This window comes from Lagenorhynchus albirostris, chromosome 2 (assembly GCF_949774975.1).
Source record: "Lagenorhynchus albirostris chromosome 2, mLagAlb1.1, whole genome shotgun sequence".
In the NCBI taxonomy this organism is placed as follows: Eukaryota; Metazoa; Chordata; class Mammalia; order Artiodactyla; family Delphinidae; genus Lagenorhynchus; species Lagenorhynchus albirostris.
Window position 1 is genome coordinate 91,792,260 of NC_083096.1, and position 18,990 is coordinate 91,811,249.

Consider the following 18,990-nt stretch of genomic DNA (forward strand, 5'->3'; position numbering starts at 1 on the left):
ATTGCCTTGCGATATTTTTAGCATAGTGATTAAACACACAAGCTTTGAGACAAATCTTTGACTCAAACCCTGTTCAATGACTTATTACCTGTGCATTTTAGTCAAGTTGCTTAACCTCTTTAAAGCTTTTATGGATTGTTATGGTTGTATTTGCTTTTTTTTTTTTTGTCTCTGGAAACAGTAGGTGTAAGGAATAAATTTAATAATGTGTATTCACTGTAAAATCTTTAGAAAACACAGATAACTCTAAATTTTAAAAAATCATTCATAATTCATAATGCCTCTACCTATTCACTATGTATGTTAGCAAGCAGTTATGTCGTATATTAATCACAGTTCTGGATATAGTTTGGAATAAAGTTGTTCTCCTTTAATATATTGCAGATATCTTTCTTGGTTAATATGTATGTTCACTTTATCATTGCTAATCGTTGTGTAATATTCCATCTATAGATATGCTATAATTTACCTTGTTCCTTATTTTTAATTAAATCAATTCCAATGTTAATTATTACATATGTTGTAATGAGCCCTTCATGATTACTTCTAATAAGCAGAATTTTATGTCATATGATTAATACATCTTTAAGGTTTGGGATATTTCTGTAGCTTCATCTACACTAGGTATTATCTTTTTTTCTTTTCCGCCAGTTTGTTAATGTGAAATGATATCTTATTTAAATTTGCATTTCTTTTGGTTACTAGTCACTTAAATATGTTTTGTGTATTTATTAATTGTTTTTATTTCTTTTTTTTAATAAATTGCCCTGTTAATTTCTTTGCTAATTTTTCATTTGGAGTGTTCATTTTTTTTCCTTATAGATTTTAAGAGCATTTATATATTGCAAGGACGTTAATCTTTTATCATGAAAATTACAGATATTTTTCTGCTTTTCCTTTTCATTTTTACTGGTTTTGATTCAAGGAAAAATTTGGGGTTTTACAAATAAATAAATCTAGCTATCTTTATTTTTTACCTTTAAAGATTATGTAAGTAGTCATCAGTATTTTCTTCAAGTACTTTTATGTTTTTGTTTTTTGCTTAAAACGAATTTCAGGTTTCTCTCTAAATTTTACATTTAAATATAGATTTATAGATAAATTTGACATTTAAATAAGCTCCATGAGGGCAGTGGTTTTGTCCATCTTATTATTCCTTATTGCTGGCAGTATTCATGGCCCATCACAGGTATGTAATACATATATATCAAATAAATAATATAAATCTTTAATTACCTAAATTTTAATTTTGTTATAAAATGGGTGATAGAAATGTCCTTTCCTAACATTTTCAAAAAGCTGGAAGTGTACTTTCTAAAATGTATTTATAATCTGTTATCTTTCCTCTGTCTGTCTTTTCATCGCCTGAATTCTTGATCATCTTTAGATGTCAGCTCAAGCATTGTTTCTGTAGGAAAGCCTTCTGTGATAATCGTTAGATAAGGTCACATTCCAAATTGTAAGTTTTCATAATACAATCTTTCTTTGTGACAATTTTCACTCCTGCAGTTTCACAATTGTTTGTAGAGTTATTTAGATATTTATTTTCCCTACCAGCACCAAACAGGCAGGGACTTTACTTGTTTTTGCTTATCATTATATCCCACTGCCTGGTATTAGATATTAAGTTTTTGTTTTTTTTTCTTTGAATGGAAAAATAAATGAACAAACTGCCACAAAAATTGCATACTGAGTTTTTGCACATGTGTGATCCCCTTGAGGGCTTTATTATTGATCTTTGTTTGTTTTGTTATCGGTCCCATACAGATTTAATAATGCTAGCTTTAGAAGACATTTTAGTATCTCTTAGGTTATGATGGTTTACCACGTACCCCCTATAATAATTCATCATAGTTTTAAAACTTTTCCAACTATTCTCACATATTTATTCTTCCACTTGAATTTTATAATCATTTGCCAAGTTCAAAAAATTCTCATTGTATATTTGTGTTTGTGTGTGTGTCTATGTGTTGGTTTGGGAGGAAGGAATCGTTTTAAATTTATAAATTAACTTGAGGAAAGACAGTGTTTTTTAATAAAATATGCAAGCTTCTTATTCAGGAATTTGGTATGTAGCTTTTATTTACTTGAATGTTTTTTATTTCCTTCAGTTAATTTTAAAATTTTATTCATCCAGAACCTGAACATTTCATGCTATGATTTTTCTTACACATTTTTGTTCAGGAAAGAGTTAACATGGCAGGCTTGAGTTTGCTATCTTTAGCAAAGTCTGCTTTCAGGCTTAGACCTTGACTGGCATCTGGGAACTTGGGTTTTGAAATGTTCCCTTTCCCTACGGTACTAAGTGATAAGGTTATTTGGTGTGCCAGGGATACTGAATTTCATTGTGCTAGCCTGCCTAAATTAAAAATAATAATAATAATACAATGGTTTATGATGGGCACCTACTTTCCTTCTGAGAGTTTTTAATGATTGTGGCTTATCTTGCCTGTGTAACCAACCCCCCAAAACTCCTTGAGCCATGAGTCTCAAGGAATCTTGCTGGGTAAAAACACTACACACGTGTTACTGCATTTTACTGATGGAGAACATTGGAAGCTTACAGATGGATTTCTCCAGACACCACCTGATATGTCTTTTTCTCTTATTAGTTTCATTAGTTTTAAGTTTCTTCTCTTAGCTTTTCCTAGTAGTCTTCATAATGTCACCTCCAAACGATAATTCTGTGTACTTTTTAACAATATTTATCTCTCACGTTTATTTTTCTTGTCATATTATATTGATCAGCTCTTCCAGAAAAATGTCGAGTAGTATAGTTGACTTCAGGAAACTTTAATATGATTGTGATAGTGTTTTAAATATGTTTTCAATTGTCTTTAGCTTAATATTCTTTATCGTGTTATGGAAACATCCCTTAACATCTAGTCTGACATCTAGTTCACTTAGAGTTTCATCAGAAGCACATGATACATTTTATTTTATGTCTTTTTTTGACATCCTTTGAGATGATCCATTTTCTTTGGTTCTTTATTAATCTGAGAAATTGTTTTTTGTATATATATATACACACACATATATACACATATATATAATACATAGAAAATTTTTTAAAATTCAGAAAACTTTTAAATTTATTTTGTTTTATATTTTTGGCGGGTGGGGCTGTGTCAGGTCTTAGTAGAGGCATGTGGGATTGTCGTTGAGGCACGTAGGATCTTTCATTGCGGTGTGTGGGCTCTTCATTGCGGCGCACGGGCTTCTATCTAGTTGTAGCACACGGGCTTCTCTCTAGTTGTGGTGTGCAGGCTTTCTCTCTCTAGTCATGGCACGTAGGCTCCAGGGTGTGTGGGCTCTGTAGTTTGCGGCATGCGGGCTCTCTTGTTGAGGCACGCGAGCTCAGTAGCTGTGGCATGTGGGTTTAGTGGCCCTGCGGCATGTGGGATCTTAGTTCCCTGAACAGGGATTGAACCCACATCCCCTGCATTGGAAGGCAGATTCTGTACCACTGGACCATGAGGGAAATCCCTAAAAAAATTTATTTTAAGTGAGACATGATATAACTAAGTATCCCTAAGGTAGTAGAGTATCCATATTATTTTAAATGGGTTTTAATTCTTGCTCTGGAAAACAAGATTAAGTATTATTGCTTATAGTAATTTACTGCCTTTTAAGTAATAGAGGTTAGTAGAAGGATGCAAGGTGAGATGCATCATCTTGTGACGTCATAGAAGATAAAATAATTTAATAGAATAATACATAGAAAAATTAAGATTGCTCAGCATTTTCTTATGGGACAGTTAACTGTAATTTTATGCCCAGCATGTGTTTGTCAAAATGTATATTTTCTGAATTTCAGCAATATTTACACATACAGCTATGTGTGTATATATTTTTACTTTTCTGTGTATTTTTGGTGCAAAAAAAAGCCTGCTGCATTCAGACAAGTATTTTTCAAAGCACCAATTTATGCTGCCAGCTCTCTCACCTAACTTTTAATGCAGTATGATGAAATAAACTATTTTGTGTTTTGCATAATTGTCACAGTGCCCATAATGGTGATTTTTTTTTTTTCCTGTTGGAGTGGGCACCCAGATATGAACTGAATATTTGAATGTTGGTAATATTGACAGGGCATGAGATAATATGATGTCATAAATTGATTCTCATCTTCCACTCTAATTAGTCATGATCATTGTACATTATTTTATTTTGCTAATATTTGCTTCCTGTGTTCTAAAACTATATTACTAAAAGATACCAGTTTATAGTTAAAATTGAGAAGAATGTTAATTTTAAATATATAAATTTTTAAAATAATAGCTGACTATAACTATAACTAACTCCTGTCATACTTACTACTGAAATATATTTGTATCTATGAGTTGCATTCTAGTTCTTGTAAAAAGATTAAATATTCCCACAAGGAAGAGAGGATGTAGGTAAATAAACATAAATTACAACATTTAATTGAAATTCAGTTAATCATTATTTTTCTTCAGCTTTTATATGGGAGATAAAATTTTTTTGGCATAGTAAAAATATCTTTATCTCTCTTGTACTCCATCCAAATTTCCATCTGATAATGTGGCAAAAGCAGCCTTCTGAAAATAAGTAAAGTAAATGCTATAGTAAAAGCATGTTTTTCTGATTTCCATCAACCATAAATGTCTAGCAGCTTATTTTCCTAGTCGAATGTTTGATAGCTGTAAAGGTGAGCCAAGTTAAAAAGGAGAAGTCATGCCCCCTGCCCTCAATCACCACATAGGCCAGCAGTGAGATGGACATGTAAACAAGCACTTTTAATGCTATGTGGTGATTTCTTTTAGGGGTTGTACAAAGTTAATGAAAGCCTAGGTCATTCATGTTAAGTTGGCATTGGGGTGTCAAGGAAAATGTTATGGAGGCTGACAAATTTGAACTTAGGTGTTGCTCCCACACCCTCCTTTGGTAATTGGCCCCACTAATCCTGCCTAACATTATTTCCTAGTATCTCTGTAATAGGTTTCTTCAGAGAAACAGATCAAATAAGGTGTGTGTATATATATATATATATATATATGTGTGTGTGTGTGTGTGTGTGTGTGTGTATGTTTGTGTATGTATATGTGTGTGTGTATTATATGTCATAAGGAATTGTCATGCACTTAGGGAGGTTGGTAAGTCCCAAGATCTCTAGGGTGAGTCAGTAAGCTGAGACTCAGGAGAGCCAAAGGCATAGTCCATATGAGTTCAAAGGCCTGAGAACCAGAAGAGCTGATGGTGTGGTTTTGTCCTTCGACCTGAAGACTTGAGACCCAGGCAAAGCCACTGTTTCAGTTTGAGTCTGAAGGCAAAAAGAGTCTATGTCCCAGTTCGAAGGTGGTCAGGCAGAAAGAATTCTCTCTCACTTGAGGGAGGGTCAGCCTTTTAATTTTATTTGGGCCTTCAACTGATTGGATGAGCCCCACTCACATTAGGGAGGGCAATCTGCTTTACTCAGTCTCAGATTTAAGTGTAATTTCATCCAAAAATACCTTCATAGAAACACCCAGGATGATGTTTGACCAAAAATTTGGGCAACCCATGGACCAGTCAAGTTGACACTTAAAATTAACCATCACACTGTCACAGATGATGCCCTGATCTGTCCATTGTTCTATGAACACTTGATATTCACTTGTGAACTTTCAGTCTTGTTTTCCCCCAAAACTTATATCACTTTCCCCCTTTCCTTTATCTACTAAATACCACTGACTTTCTCTAACTAATGTAACCACTAACTGATCTCCCCTCTTTATTTCTTTGCTCCTCAATTATAAATTTTCGTTATTTCATGGTTGTTTTTGTTTCTCTAATTCAGTGGACAACTTTCTGAGGGTGTGATGACTATGCTTTTTCTTTTTTCAGTCCTTTTCCCTCTAAGTAGAAGAATACTTAGTATATAGATAGGGATATTTGTTAATTAATTTATTATTCAATAATATCAACTTAATATATATTAGATATGAAACACTGAGCTAGGTCATGGTAATATAAACATAAACAGCATAGAACAGCTTTCTGGTTGTTGGAAGCAGATGGTAAGTGGTTATAATACAATGTAGTATTACACTAGAAGGCTGAAAAAGTACTTTGGAAATCTAGATGATATGATAATCACTATCTTTATCATGCAGACTCAAATAAGATATTATCAAAGGAGTCACATTTTTTAATCTGGTCCTAAATGAGTAACTAGGTAAATTAACAGTTGTAAGTTAGGGGAAACATTTAGAATGAATGGACTACAAAACCGAGGGTTATGGATGAGAAGAATATGCTTGAGAAATGTGAGAAAGTCTGTGTGTCTATAGTGTATGGCTTGTGAGTCTTTGGGAAAGAAGAGGCAGGTGAGAGGTAGATAAAGCTATAGCTTAATACACTTTGCATGCCATTGCTAGAAGTTTTAACTTTATCCCTGTAGGCAATAGGAACCAGTGGACATATTCAAAGGAGTGAGTGACATATCATATTTTCATTTTTAAAGGTGATTCTGGGAATAGTATGGAAGATGGCCTTAAATAGGCAGAGAAAGTAGGAGATGGAATAATTAAGAAGTTCATTGTCACAATTTAGTTAGGAGAGATTGAGGGCTTGAATTAGGTAGTGAGAAGAGAGAACGGAACTTGCATTTTAGAGGAGGTATTTTTAAGGTTGAATCAATAGAAATTGGTCACAGTGTCAGGGAAGGAGAAATTGGAACAGATGAGAGGTTAAGAGAGAATGAATATGTAGGAAGGTTTCAGGGAGAGGGAAAAATTCATCATGACTCTTGAGTTTCTCGGCTGGAAGATGGGGTGAATGGTGATGGATTGAAATCAGAATTTGATTAGAATCAGATATGTTGCTTCAGGGTTTCATACATAGCAGCTCCATTGCTGTCATCTATTGAAAATCAGCCCTCGACACAAGGGTTTCTATTTTTTAAAAAAAGAATCAAGTATGTTAGGAAAGGTATGGAGTTGAGTGTTGCATGTGCTGCGTTTGAGATGCCTGAGGAACGGTTGGAATGCAGATCTGCAGGATGAAGAGGATGCCTAGGCTGAGCCGAGCTGTGTAGTCCTTATCTTGGCTCCCACATGGAACCAGGTGACAAGAGGGGGCAATTGGAGGAGAACATGTAGTTATAAGGAGACTTAAGAGGATCAACGTGCCTCGCTCTATACATATTTGATTGACTGATTAATTGTATTAATAATGGGCCCTATATGAAGCAAAAGAAATGGAATCTATGAGATTCCACTCACGTTCGCATAAGTAAACTGTAGTATATCAAAGCAGGTTATGAAAATGGAATCCTTTCTGTATAGCTGCATGACCAAGCAAGTGAGCTGACTTATATTGGATCTTCAAGTTCTCATCTGCAGGCAACTCAACCCCATAATTGGTCTTGCTATGTCCACTCTTGCTGCACTTCAAGGAATTCTCTACATAGTAGCCCCAGAGATTTTTATTTTTTGTCAACTAAATGTGAGGTCAATCCCTATGTAAGATCAACTCTTTCCTTGGCCCTGCCAACCTCTCTTACACATCTCCTACATTGCCCCTCTTCACCCACCAGGCTCCAGCTAAAGGGCTCTTCTTTCTGTTCCTGCTTCACGGCCTATGTATATGGTAGGTGCTCAATAAATATGAAGTGAATGAATGACTCTACCTTATAGGTTTATTATGAGAAGTAAATGTGAAAAAATATATGAAGAGTCAATTAATGTGCCTGGTACATTAGAGGTGTGCAATAAACTCTACTTTTGATCATTTTTGTCCTTGTGTTACCAAATCTATAAACCTGATGTTTCTTTATCCTCTTCTCCTTCAACCTGCCTTTCTAGCTCTTCCCATCTAGCCAACTTACTGTGTTTGACTTTTGCATCTCCATGTGTATTGATGTCTCTCTTCTCTTTAGTTGGTGCTTCATATGACTTCATCTAATTCCCTGGGCTTTTTGCATATGTGTCCTCTCCTGAGTAACCCCATTTCTTATTGTGCTTAAATCATTATGTATGGATTCCTGGTCCCAAGGACACTGAACATACAACAACCTTCCTGCAATGAAATTCCCAGGAGAATGGGGACCCTCTAGAAATTCCCAAGACTATCAAGGGACTCTTCACCACTCATAAAGCATTATCCTGATCACATCATTATTAATGTGGATTTGGAATCAGCAATTTATAAATTAGAGCCAAGACTTACTGAATACCAACTCTGGGCTAGGCAAAGTCCTAAGCACTTTATATAAATTACCTTCCTTTACAAGTTTGATTTCATTAGTATTCCTGTTTTATACTTACTAACCTGCCCAAGGTCACCCTGCTAGTGATTTGCAAGTTAGGATTTAAGCCCAGGTGGTCTAATTTCAGATTCTTGCCCTCAACTATGCTTTTATATTCTATAATGTCTCAATAGCAGTTGCAGGGTCATAGAGTTAACTTTTATTCTTTAATGTTTGATTTAAAATTTTTAAAATAATATGCAGTTTTAGTTAAAAAAAAAAAAAAAAACTTCCAACAGTTCCTTTCTATCATTCTACCCTACTACTTCAGGTCTCACTTAACTTACGGCAACTACTGTTAACAATATTTTCTGAGTTTTTGTCTTTATGTAAGATTTTTCTTTTTAACCTCTTAGTGTCATCTTCCTCTCAGCTTTTGTCTTCTGAAAAGTCAGCTTATTCCTAGTTAGTTGGTGAAAGTGTTAAATACAAATGATGATACACACACACACACACACACAACTTGGGTTGACCCTAGGAGAAAGGTGTTCTACCTATGTCCCAGGCAGACTTCTAAGATTAATTAAATTCTTACCTATTTGGTATCTATTTACTTGAGTTCCTGCCTGAAGGAGACCCACTTTTATTCTAAAACTCCGGGGTGATGAATTCTTCAAGTTCCCGGGACCGAAGCTGCTATTTGACAATTCTTCTATGACTATCACCTTGACGCTCAGAGAGAAATGGACAATGGCCCTTCCCGTCTGGCTATATGGACTCAAGAATCAAATGTTTTCTAAACAATGTGAAGAGAGTTTTGTTTCTAGATCATTATCTTTTCCCACCTTTTCCCTTCCTGCAGCAGAACTCTACTTCTTCATCACTGACAAAAAAAATGCCTCTATGGAAACGGCCGTGCTTTTCAGCATGCAGTGGAACATTTTCCTAAAAAGTGAGGTCACCAGAAGCACAGAGCAGAGAAATCCCAGATGGCACTAATATTTGATTTCATTTTGAGCTCGCTCATATTCAGCAGATGGATTGGAAGGCTGACCTTGCTGACACTTCTGCAACACTGCCTGCTACTCCAATTGCCTTTGTGAATGTTTTTTCATAAGGCTTCTCCTGGTACCTCAGAGATTGATGCCTGGTTGCCCGCCTGTGTTATGCTTCATTACGCCAATGTGGTTGAGAGTTGCTGTGTTCTATAAAAGGGGAAATCCTAGCTCATCAGTATCTCAAACTTTTCCTACAGTCTCACAAATTGCTTGTAACATCTCAGAGAACATCATCTTCGCCTTCTAGGTGTACCTCTGATCTGTATTCGTTTTTAAGTTATCCTTTCCTAATTTTTCTGCTTTCTTTGGTGACATGGACAAATTAAGAATAATATAAAAAAATCCTCTGGAAATGAGTAAACTTAACAGTTTCCAACATGCCTATTAGACACGAAAATCTAATTATATGAAGGTGAATATTGTTGAATTCCTCCTTGCAGTATAGCTTTGGTGGCTAAGAGCACAGACCTGGGTTGGAGTTCCCAGCTCTGCCATTTCCTTTACTTTAATGTAAGCCTCCATTTCCCTGTTTGTAAACTAGTGATACTATTAGTGCCTACCAGTTAGGATTGGTGTGAAGGTTAAGTGAGATATAATGAACAAATCATATTTTTATCACAGTATCGGCACAGAGTAAATACACGGTGAATGTCATTGTGCAGTATACTTAGTATTCTTTTGCATATGTGTATAATATAAATGATAAAATAATTTTGCTTAGTTTTTGGATTGCAAGGAAAGTGGACTGTTTGTTAAGGAGGAAGTTTTTAATGATCAGACTGAGGCTTTGTTTCAACACTTTTTATAAAATTGTATTCACTTTTACAGATCATTACATAATCTACATACCTGTTTGGACAGGGACCCTGTGGAAATGCAGCACACCCTCTTCCCCTCCCTCCCGCCCCCTGCAGCTCACTTCTGTTTCAGTGATGTGGCTAGAGAAAAGAAATGATCACACAGTGTGAATATCCTGACAGGTTGACCTACATGGCCATTCTGTAAAGTTCCCTGGGAACACTCAATGCTGAGGAGGATTAGGTTGCTTCAATCTTTACAAGTTGCTGGTTCTCACACAACCAGGTTTTGGTGCATATTTTAAAGCAAAGCATACTTTGGCTTAGAAAACACTGCATATTTAATAGCCTATTTGACTGAATTACCTCTCTACCCAATGTAATGTTGATGAATTAGACTGCGGTTTTGTTGTGAAACTTTCTTGAGGATGTTACTTTTTTCCCTTTGTATAGGTCCAACATAAGGCCAGACTATGCAGACTCCAATTTCCATGAGTTCAAGATGCACACCTTCAACCGGGTTACATCCTGCAAAGTCTGCCAGATGCTCCTGAGGTAAGTTTGTGTGATCCTGGTTTTCAGTTTAAAGGAACTGGTATAATTGCCAAATGTTTCAGACTTTGCTAAAGTCCCAGCAAAATGTTCTCAAGTGGGGATATTGCCTTACGAGTTTGGATCCATCAGGTCCTTCCTTGGCCTTGTGCCTGGACAGTTCCTTCAGAACCCAGGAAGGTCCTCTCCCTCCGCTGAAGGGAACTGCATAGCACTGTGTTCTCTTGTTTTGCTTTCTGGCAGTAATGATTTCCGATAGGCAGAATTTGGCACCTTTTAACCTATCACCCTCTAATTTTACCTTGCAGGGGAACATTTTATCAAGGCTATTTATGTGTTAAGTGTGGTGCAAGAGCACACAAAGAATGTTTGGGAAGAGTAGACAATTGCGGCAGAGTTAATTCTGCTGGTAAGTCATGTTTATTGTTGTGATTCTGCTTTTAATGAGAACGTAAAACTTGCTAAACACAATTAAGGCTTAATTTACTCATAATATATGTTTATTATAACACATCGCCTTTTGAAACTATCGTTTATGAGCACAATTAGGAAATTGTTGGAAATTCTTGTGACTTTTATACATACCTGGGAGGCTGAGGGCTTCAAGAGGGACTTGGAAGGTTCCGTATCACCCATTTCATTCACCCCTAACCCCTAAATTTTAACAACACTGTACAGATACAGCCAAAACACACAAATGGAGGTGTACAAACAAAGCAAAACAAAATGGTTCTTTAATTCTGTCTTTGGTTTTTGAATTTCTCCTTTTTTTCTCTTAAATATTCATCTCCGAAATGCTAATGCTGCCAGGGGTAAACATTACACAGACTAATTCATGAATTAATGAATTGAATACATTGTCATTTTACAGCATTTAACAAAGAGCACGTATCCTTTGGAGTTTGTGTAAATATTTTCCCCTTGGTTTTTAAAAATAATGCTCCGTGATTGTGACCTGAGCCAGTTTCTAAAACTGTTGGCAATTATGCATTCAGTAGCCTTTTGCCTCTGTCTGCTCCTCTTGGGCTCTCTTCCTTCTCTTTCTTTTCTGGCCTCTTTATTCTTTCTCTTTCTTCTTCTTTCTCTTTGTCCTTTTCCCCTGAGTTGCTCTGTGTTTTATCAATAAGACCTTTCAAAATCAGTAAAACTTTTTGAAAAGAAGAAAGGGATCTTTAACAGCTTGAGTTCAGAAGGTAGCCACGTCAACCTTTGATTTTTCCAAAGGGAAAGGTGGACATTGAATTATTTTGGATAATACGAAGAAGAGTGAAACAGAGGATAATAGCTCATTTCAGAGCTGAGTTCAGAAAATAGGCAATCGTACAAAAGGTGTGAATCCTATTAGAGGACTGAGATCACAGCACATTCCTCTCACTCGGCTCGTTCTGTAGATGTATTTTCAGGGCCCCACGAGCCATTGTCGATGCCAGGCATGGGCAGTGCAAGGAGAGAGAGCCCGACATTAGTTGAGCACCTGCACTGTGCCTGCCCTGCCTGGGCCTCTGCCAGGCCTTTCCTAGAGGGACTCGTTCAGTCCTCAAAAGAGCCCTTCCCAGTTTCTGATGGAGGTCACGGTGCTTATGCAACTTGCTCAAGGGCTGTTAGGTAAAGGAGACAAGATTAGCACCTACTAATGTTTCTCAAGGTCTGAAACAATCTACAAAGGTATAAAATATAAAAGAAATATTACATATATTTATTATTATTATTATTATTTAATCGCCTACCTGAAACAATTTATCACTTAAATTTCTGTGGTTCCATCTTTATGTGTTCAGTCCTTTAATCTCTTTGAGGACAATTAACATGTTACTTGCTCACAGTAGGTGGATGGATTTTTATAAACCCCCATAGCCCTGTCTTATGAGTTTCAGTCTCTGAGGAGTATAAAGTGACCCCATAGTTGGCAGGGTTCTTTCAGTCTAAAGGGAATAGTGTAGGAGAGTGGTTGTGAGTCAAGCAGAGATGATTGAAAATCTGGCTCTGCTCTTAGCTAGCTGCATGAGCTTGGGGAAAATATGTAAACATTTCATTTATTCATCTGAAAAATGGAACTTAGAAGATTATTGTGAGGATCATACGAATTAATGTTTATGCCTAGCAAAGTGCCTGGACACAATAAAAATTCAATATTTTCATCCAAGTTGTTATGATGAGAAGCCGATTTTTGAAAGGAATGGGTTTTAATCTGCATTTTGGTTGTTTTTGTGATGTGGAGCAAATGTGTATAGAGAAACTAGTGAGCACCAAACTTTGAAGTGATAGACAAGAATGACATTAAAAGGACTTAAAATTTTTACGTTACACACAAGTCAGTAGGAAACAGTTGGGAATTCCTGGTCTAGCCAGATACGAGAGTGGTATATTCCCAGTGTCTGTTCCAGAGTTATTGGTTCAGTGTCTTCTTCTGGTTCATGAGTTGCTCTATGGAAGGAGACAGCATGAGAAGGCATTAAAGCCTATCAGCTCTGGAGTCTTGGTCGGGTTGGAATGAGGCTCCACAATTTTCTAGCTGGGTGACTTTGGTCCACAGTTACTTAACTTTTTTTTTTCTTTCAATCTTTTGGCTGTGCTGCATGGCATGTGGGATCTTAGTTGCCCGACCAGAGATTGAACCTGTGTCCCCTGCATTGGCAGCACAGAGTCTTAACCACTGGACCACCAGGGAAGTCTCCCAGTTACTTAACTTTTTAAAGGCTTAGGTTCTGCCCTTATAAATTAGGGATAATAATAGTACCTAGCTTTCAAAAGTGTTTTGTTTTTTTGAATAAATCTGTAGTACCAGGTACTGCTCTAAGTACTTTACCACCGTTAGCTCATTTAGTCCTAGAACAATTTTGTAAAGTTGGTATTATTGCTATTTTTATCTTAGCAATGATGAGAAATTGAGGCACAGAGAAATAAGTAACATGTCTGAGTTGCTTAATCAGTAGACCTAAAATTCAAATCCAGACAAGCCAGCTCCTGAGTTTGTTCTTAACCCCTGGGTTGGCGACCAGTCCTGTGAACTAGCTGTGATGATACATGCCAGATGTGTCAAATGCATAGTACCTAACCCAAGTACATAATCAAGTGCTTGGCTTTCTCTGTGAAAGAGAGAGAAATTCTAATCTGTGTTTGTTTGTTTGTTTTAAAGCAAAAAACGCTTTAAATTTAATTAAGTTAGTAGCTACCAAACGTCTTTAGGTTTAAATGTTCGGATGTGCTGCAAGAAATTCAGGTATCTCTGGGGACCATGCCTGTCCTTTCCCCGTGGAATGTCTAATAGCTGGAAGTAATTTAGACACCTTAAGCTCCAGGGCCTCTTATTTTAAGATAAGGAAACTGAGTCAGAAAGAGTATGAAAATAACAGTTAGTGCTTTGCAGATTATAGATAATGCTTACTTATACTCATTCATCAAAAGGTAGGATTGTTCTCTAAACTCTTATTTAATTCATTATAAAGCAAGAAATAGTTGTTTTAAACCTCTGGCTAAATTTGTTTCTTGGAGTTTTGAACGTAATTCCCTTGCTCTCTTGATTCTTTCTCTGCTTTGCATCCTTAGTTGTCCTCCATTCTCCTTATGTTTTGCGCAGCTGTGTCCTCATTCTCATCCTCTCTCCTCTTTCTGTCCTTTCCTGCTCAAGATTTTTAAGAGACTGATAGCATTGAATGCTCGTAGTTAGTTAATTAGTGTTATGAAGGAGGCTCCCCTTTTTTGCCTTTGGATTAAGATTTGATGGGTAGCCCTTAGAAATAAAGGGATCTATCCTCAGAGCGAAGAGGAACTTCCATTACAGCTCTATCAGTAGCCTTCTGTCCCTCACTTCCAAAAAGATACTCTCTGAAAGTTGGAAGTCATGATACCCTCTCCTCAATATCACCCCTTCCTGCTCTGATGTAGGTAGTGATCATGCGTAGAGTGTGAGTTTCAGCTTGGTGGGTCTGTTATGAATGTGGTAAAATAGGTAGTATTTTGAGGACATGGACAAGCTAGACTTTATGGGCTGTTACCTATCCTATAGAGAATCCCAATTCCCAATATTGGTTTAAGTTTTGCACAGCTCTTTATTTCAACATCCAAGAGTAATTGCTTGCAGGAGTTCAGCAAGGTAACTTTCCATGAGTGATATGACTGGAGAAAAACGGGTGTAAGGAAGGAGGGCAGGAGGAAGGACATGATATATCAGAGGCTAGAGATATAGTTTACTTGAATGGGACTTTTGTATGCAGGAGAGAACTTGAGAGAGAACTTGACTTTGGGGAAAATCATCCCAACAGCCAAATTTAAAGCAAGTGAATAATACTTGTTTAAGGCAAACTTAAATTCGTATAGAATCCAGGTTCCCCCACAAAATTAATCATCGGTGATTTGAGATGACTGACGCCACCTTTACAGAGCTTTATGGCTTCGTTGGTTAACACAGTCTATATTCTCAACAGACAAAAAGAGATTCCAGTTGGCTCAGTGTGAGTCAAAAGTCCACTTGTGGTCCAGAAAGCCACGGCTACCAGGAATGGCTAAGTAGTTATAAACGTTGGATAGTTGGGGTGGAAGACAGTTCCAAAAAGGGGAGCATTTTCATTCAACATTGGACAGGTTTATAGATAAGGGAGCAGTCAGTTGGCAAAGAGGTACTAGTTGTACAAAATGACACAGTAACCCAGGAGCTAAATGAAGGCTAAAGAATCTTCCACTCACCTTGTAATTGTCATTTCCACTGGTCATCACATTGCAGGCCTTACCCTACTTGACCTTTCTTGATCATCTGGCACAATTAACCATCCACCACATCCCCCAGGTCATCCTTTGTACATCTGATTAATTTTTCGGGCATTAGCTATAACCTGCAACCCAGATAGATAAGACTCCATTTCCACTTAAGGCTTTTCTCCTGAACTTTGGATTCCAAATTTCCATTTTCTTCTCATGTATCTATTCGCAGGTGTCCTGCAGTGACCTCAAATTTCACATATGTAAAACCAACCTCATTAGTCATCACCACCAACTTCCTCCTCTTCCTTGTCTTAGTTAAAGGTCTACCATTCATACACTCACCCAAACCTGGGTGTCAGCCTTGACTTACCGACCTCCTTCATCTTCATTCACTTACCTATTCTTCTTAATTCTCCTCCTAAGTCTCCCTAGGACAGAGATACCATATCCACTGATATGGTATTGCTATAGATTAAACAAAAGCTCATTGTCTCTTGTTTGGACAGCTACAAACTCCCTGCTGTTAATTTTACTTCCACTATGCAATTTGCAACACGATCTTTATTAAAATCAAGTCTGATGTGTCACTTATTTGTTCACTATACCTTCCAGTCCTCACAGAATAATGTTCAAACTTCAATTAGATGGTGAGCCTCTCACTGATAAGAATCATGCTGAACTGATGTTCTGACCTCTGGGAAGCCATGATGGATAGATGAGTGAGTGGACAGACCGACAAATAGAGTAATGAGTAGAACTGTGGTGTACCAGGATTTCTGGGTCCTGAAAATCACTGTAGTCTTAGAAGCAGAAGCAGGAGGCTATGGGGGATTGGACAGTTTCTGGTTCTACCCTTGTAGAGACTAGAGCTCGAGTGTTTGTGGGATAAGTGGAATAAAAACCTGATCTGAATCCCTGGCTGATACTTTAAGAACGAAAGATAGAAAACTGAGTAGACCTTTGCATTCCTTTCTAGTATTTATTCAAGTTAAGGTTCATGCCCTGAGCATTGATCATCAGGCCTTTGACAAGGCACACTTGGGTTAGGTTAATAAGTAGCAAGAAAATGAACTGGCTCATGGAACACCTAATGACAAAAATGCCTCTATTTCTGGAGAAATCTACTCCCTTTCCATTCAGTCCCATTTTTAGAATTCTTGCATGGCTCTTAGTGTTTCTCCTCCCTGAAATATGCTCCCTTTTCTCCCTACAGTTCCAATATCTCCCCTTCTTTTACTTCCTCTCCAAGCTCTTTGTCAATCATTTAACCTTATCCTGTCCACCCAGTAGTCATCTGAATTAAATTGTTCTCTGATTAGTTTGTGTGTAGGTTTTATGTCTTTGCCAAGGTTAGGCTGTGTTGTGGTAACTAAAAAACCCAAAACCCCAGTGGCTTTAACACATACAAGTTTAATTTTCATACATGCCCTGTTTGCTTTGGGTTCTTCCCTTCCAAGTAATGGCTTGGGGATCCAAGCTAGTTCCATCTTGTGACTATGAATTCAACACATGGCTCCTGGGCTTGCTGCTCTTAAGACCTATGGACTGGAAGTGAGCAAATCCATTTTCTAACATCAGAAGTTCATTGGTTAAAACTGGTCACATGGCCTCAACTTAATTATATAAGGGGAGCTGGACAAGTAATGGAACCCATGGACTGTTTGGGGAACACTACTGTCTCTGCCACTTTTTTATTTTATTTTTTTAAGAGTTTTGCACTGTGAATAACCATCCTCTAATCACCTTTTTTTTGTTTTAATAGAAGTTTGTAACATTTTATTTTATTTTTTTGGCCATGCTGCATGGCTTGTGGGATCTTAGTTCCCTGACCAGTGATCAAACCCGGACCCTCAGTAGTGAAAGTGAGGTGTCCTAACCACTGGACCACCAAGGAATTCCATCTGCCACTTTTTTTTTACGGTACGCGGGCCTCTCACTGTTGTGGTCTCTCCCGTTGCGGAGCACAGGCTCCGGACGCGCAGGCTCAGCGGCCACGGCTCGCGGGCCCAGCCGCTCCGCGGCATGTGGGATCTTCCCGGACCAGGGCACGAACCCACGTCCCCTGCATCGGCAGGTGGACTCTCACCAACTGCGCCACCAGGGAAGCCCCATCTGCCACTTTTTATTTCCTCTTGCAGAGTATATGCTCCTTCACTGTAGGGAATGTGTTTCTCATCTTTTGTATCTATCCCTTAGTACCAAGTCCAAAGTCAAGGTGCTTAATCTCATGTTGTTACTCCTTTTTCCTAAATAGGAATATTTCAACCCAAATACAATCCTTGATAGTGTTGAATGTGGTAAAAATACTAACCATTAAGCATTTGAAATAGCTCTTCTTTTTTGTGGAAGTTACATCTTCTTTGGATGTTGTCTCCCCTGGGTTCAGAAACCTTTTATATTTCATGATCTATATCCCTGAAATTTGTCTAGTCTTCATTCATCCTCAAAATAATAATTACTTGGTAAAAATGCAGTTCATTTCTGAATGAAGAAATTCATTCTTATTAATATTTGACTCTGACAGATTATTAACTCAAGTACATTTCAAGTGTTATAAAAGGTCCTTTAAGGTTTTTTTATATATATATTTATAAGACAAACTATGCAACTTGGACACAAACTTGAAGGTTTGGTGATTAGTTTATGTCTTAACATTTGAGGATTTGCATGGATATAAAGAGCAGGCAATTCCACTCTCTTTTTTGCTGAACTTGAGTTGACTTCTTCACATTCCCCATGGCAACCTCAGCGATCAACATGTACACGGACTCTGAAGTGTGCTGCCAAAACTTTCCAACCTTAATAATGCATAGTTATGAACTCCATTATGTGACACTTTCTCAGCCAGTCACTGCAAAGATAATATAATTCTAGAGTGGCATTTCTTTCTCCCAGTACACCACCATGAAGGTCTAGTCCTAGACTATAACCTTTGGGGGCATTTGTGGTTTTTCCCTGCTGTAATATATGGCTAAACTCCTCTTGGCCCCTTCTTACCTTGACGATCAATATTATAGCTTGCTTTGCATCCTCTCATTTTAAACAAAGAAAGTAACATTGGAAGGCAAATATTGCTGGAGCAGATGACTTCGGTTTATTGCATCTTTTCCTTTAGCGGGAGTGCAAGGCTCAGCTGCTCTAATATTTAATAGAAGCAGATCCCCATTTACTTATCTGTTTAATCGCTCTTTTATCTAGGCCAGCTGCTGCTCCTAGGTGCTGCAGCCACTCCTAATTGGAAGGAAGTTGCCTTGGTATCCTAATGGTTTAAACCTGCAAGATTGTTATCTAGGACCTGCACCCCAAATTGGCATCTGAAATGGCTCTTTTATAAATAGTATTGCAGTATTTTATCATAAGAGATGAACTTTTAGAATATAATTTTATTTCATCCTTCTACCATTAGGCATTTTATCACATGACTTTTACATAAACTGAAGCTTGATCATTGATTTCATAACCAAAAAATAACTTTGGTTCTATTTAACATTATTTAAAGCCTTTTATATAAATTAGTTATCTTTTTTAACTCATCAAGACAATTTTTTACTCAAGGGTAGTTATTATTCCTTCCATTTAATTATTTGGGTCAGTTTAATGATATATTAATAATTATTAAAGTGAACTGAAAACTATTATATGGTCGAATTCCTGTTAGAGCTCCTGAAAAGATTTGAAATCAAAGCCTCTTTCC

General features: G+C 37.2%; 1 protein-coding gene across 1 annotated transcript in view; it reads left to right on the top strand.

Moving 5' to 3' along the window:
- The window catches only part of VAV3 (vav guanine nucleotide exchange factor 3), a 390,869-nt gene that overhangs the window by 229,392 nt on the left and 142,487 nt on the right, over positions 1-18,990 (top strand). The window contains exons 16-17 of the mRNA XM_060139483.1: positions 10,500-10,601; positions 10,907-11,007. Of these exons, the coding sequence (XP_059995466.1) occupies positions 10,500-10,601; positions 10,907-11,007 (203 nt within the window). The remainder of the gene's footprint in view (positions 1-10,499; positions 10,602-10,906; positions 11,008-18,990) is intronic.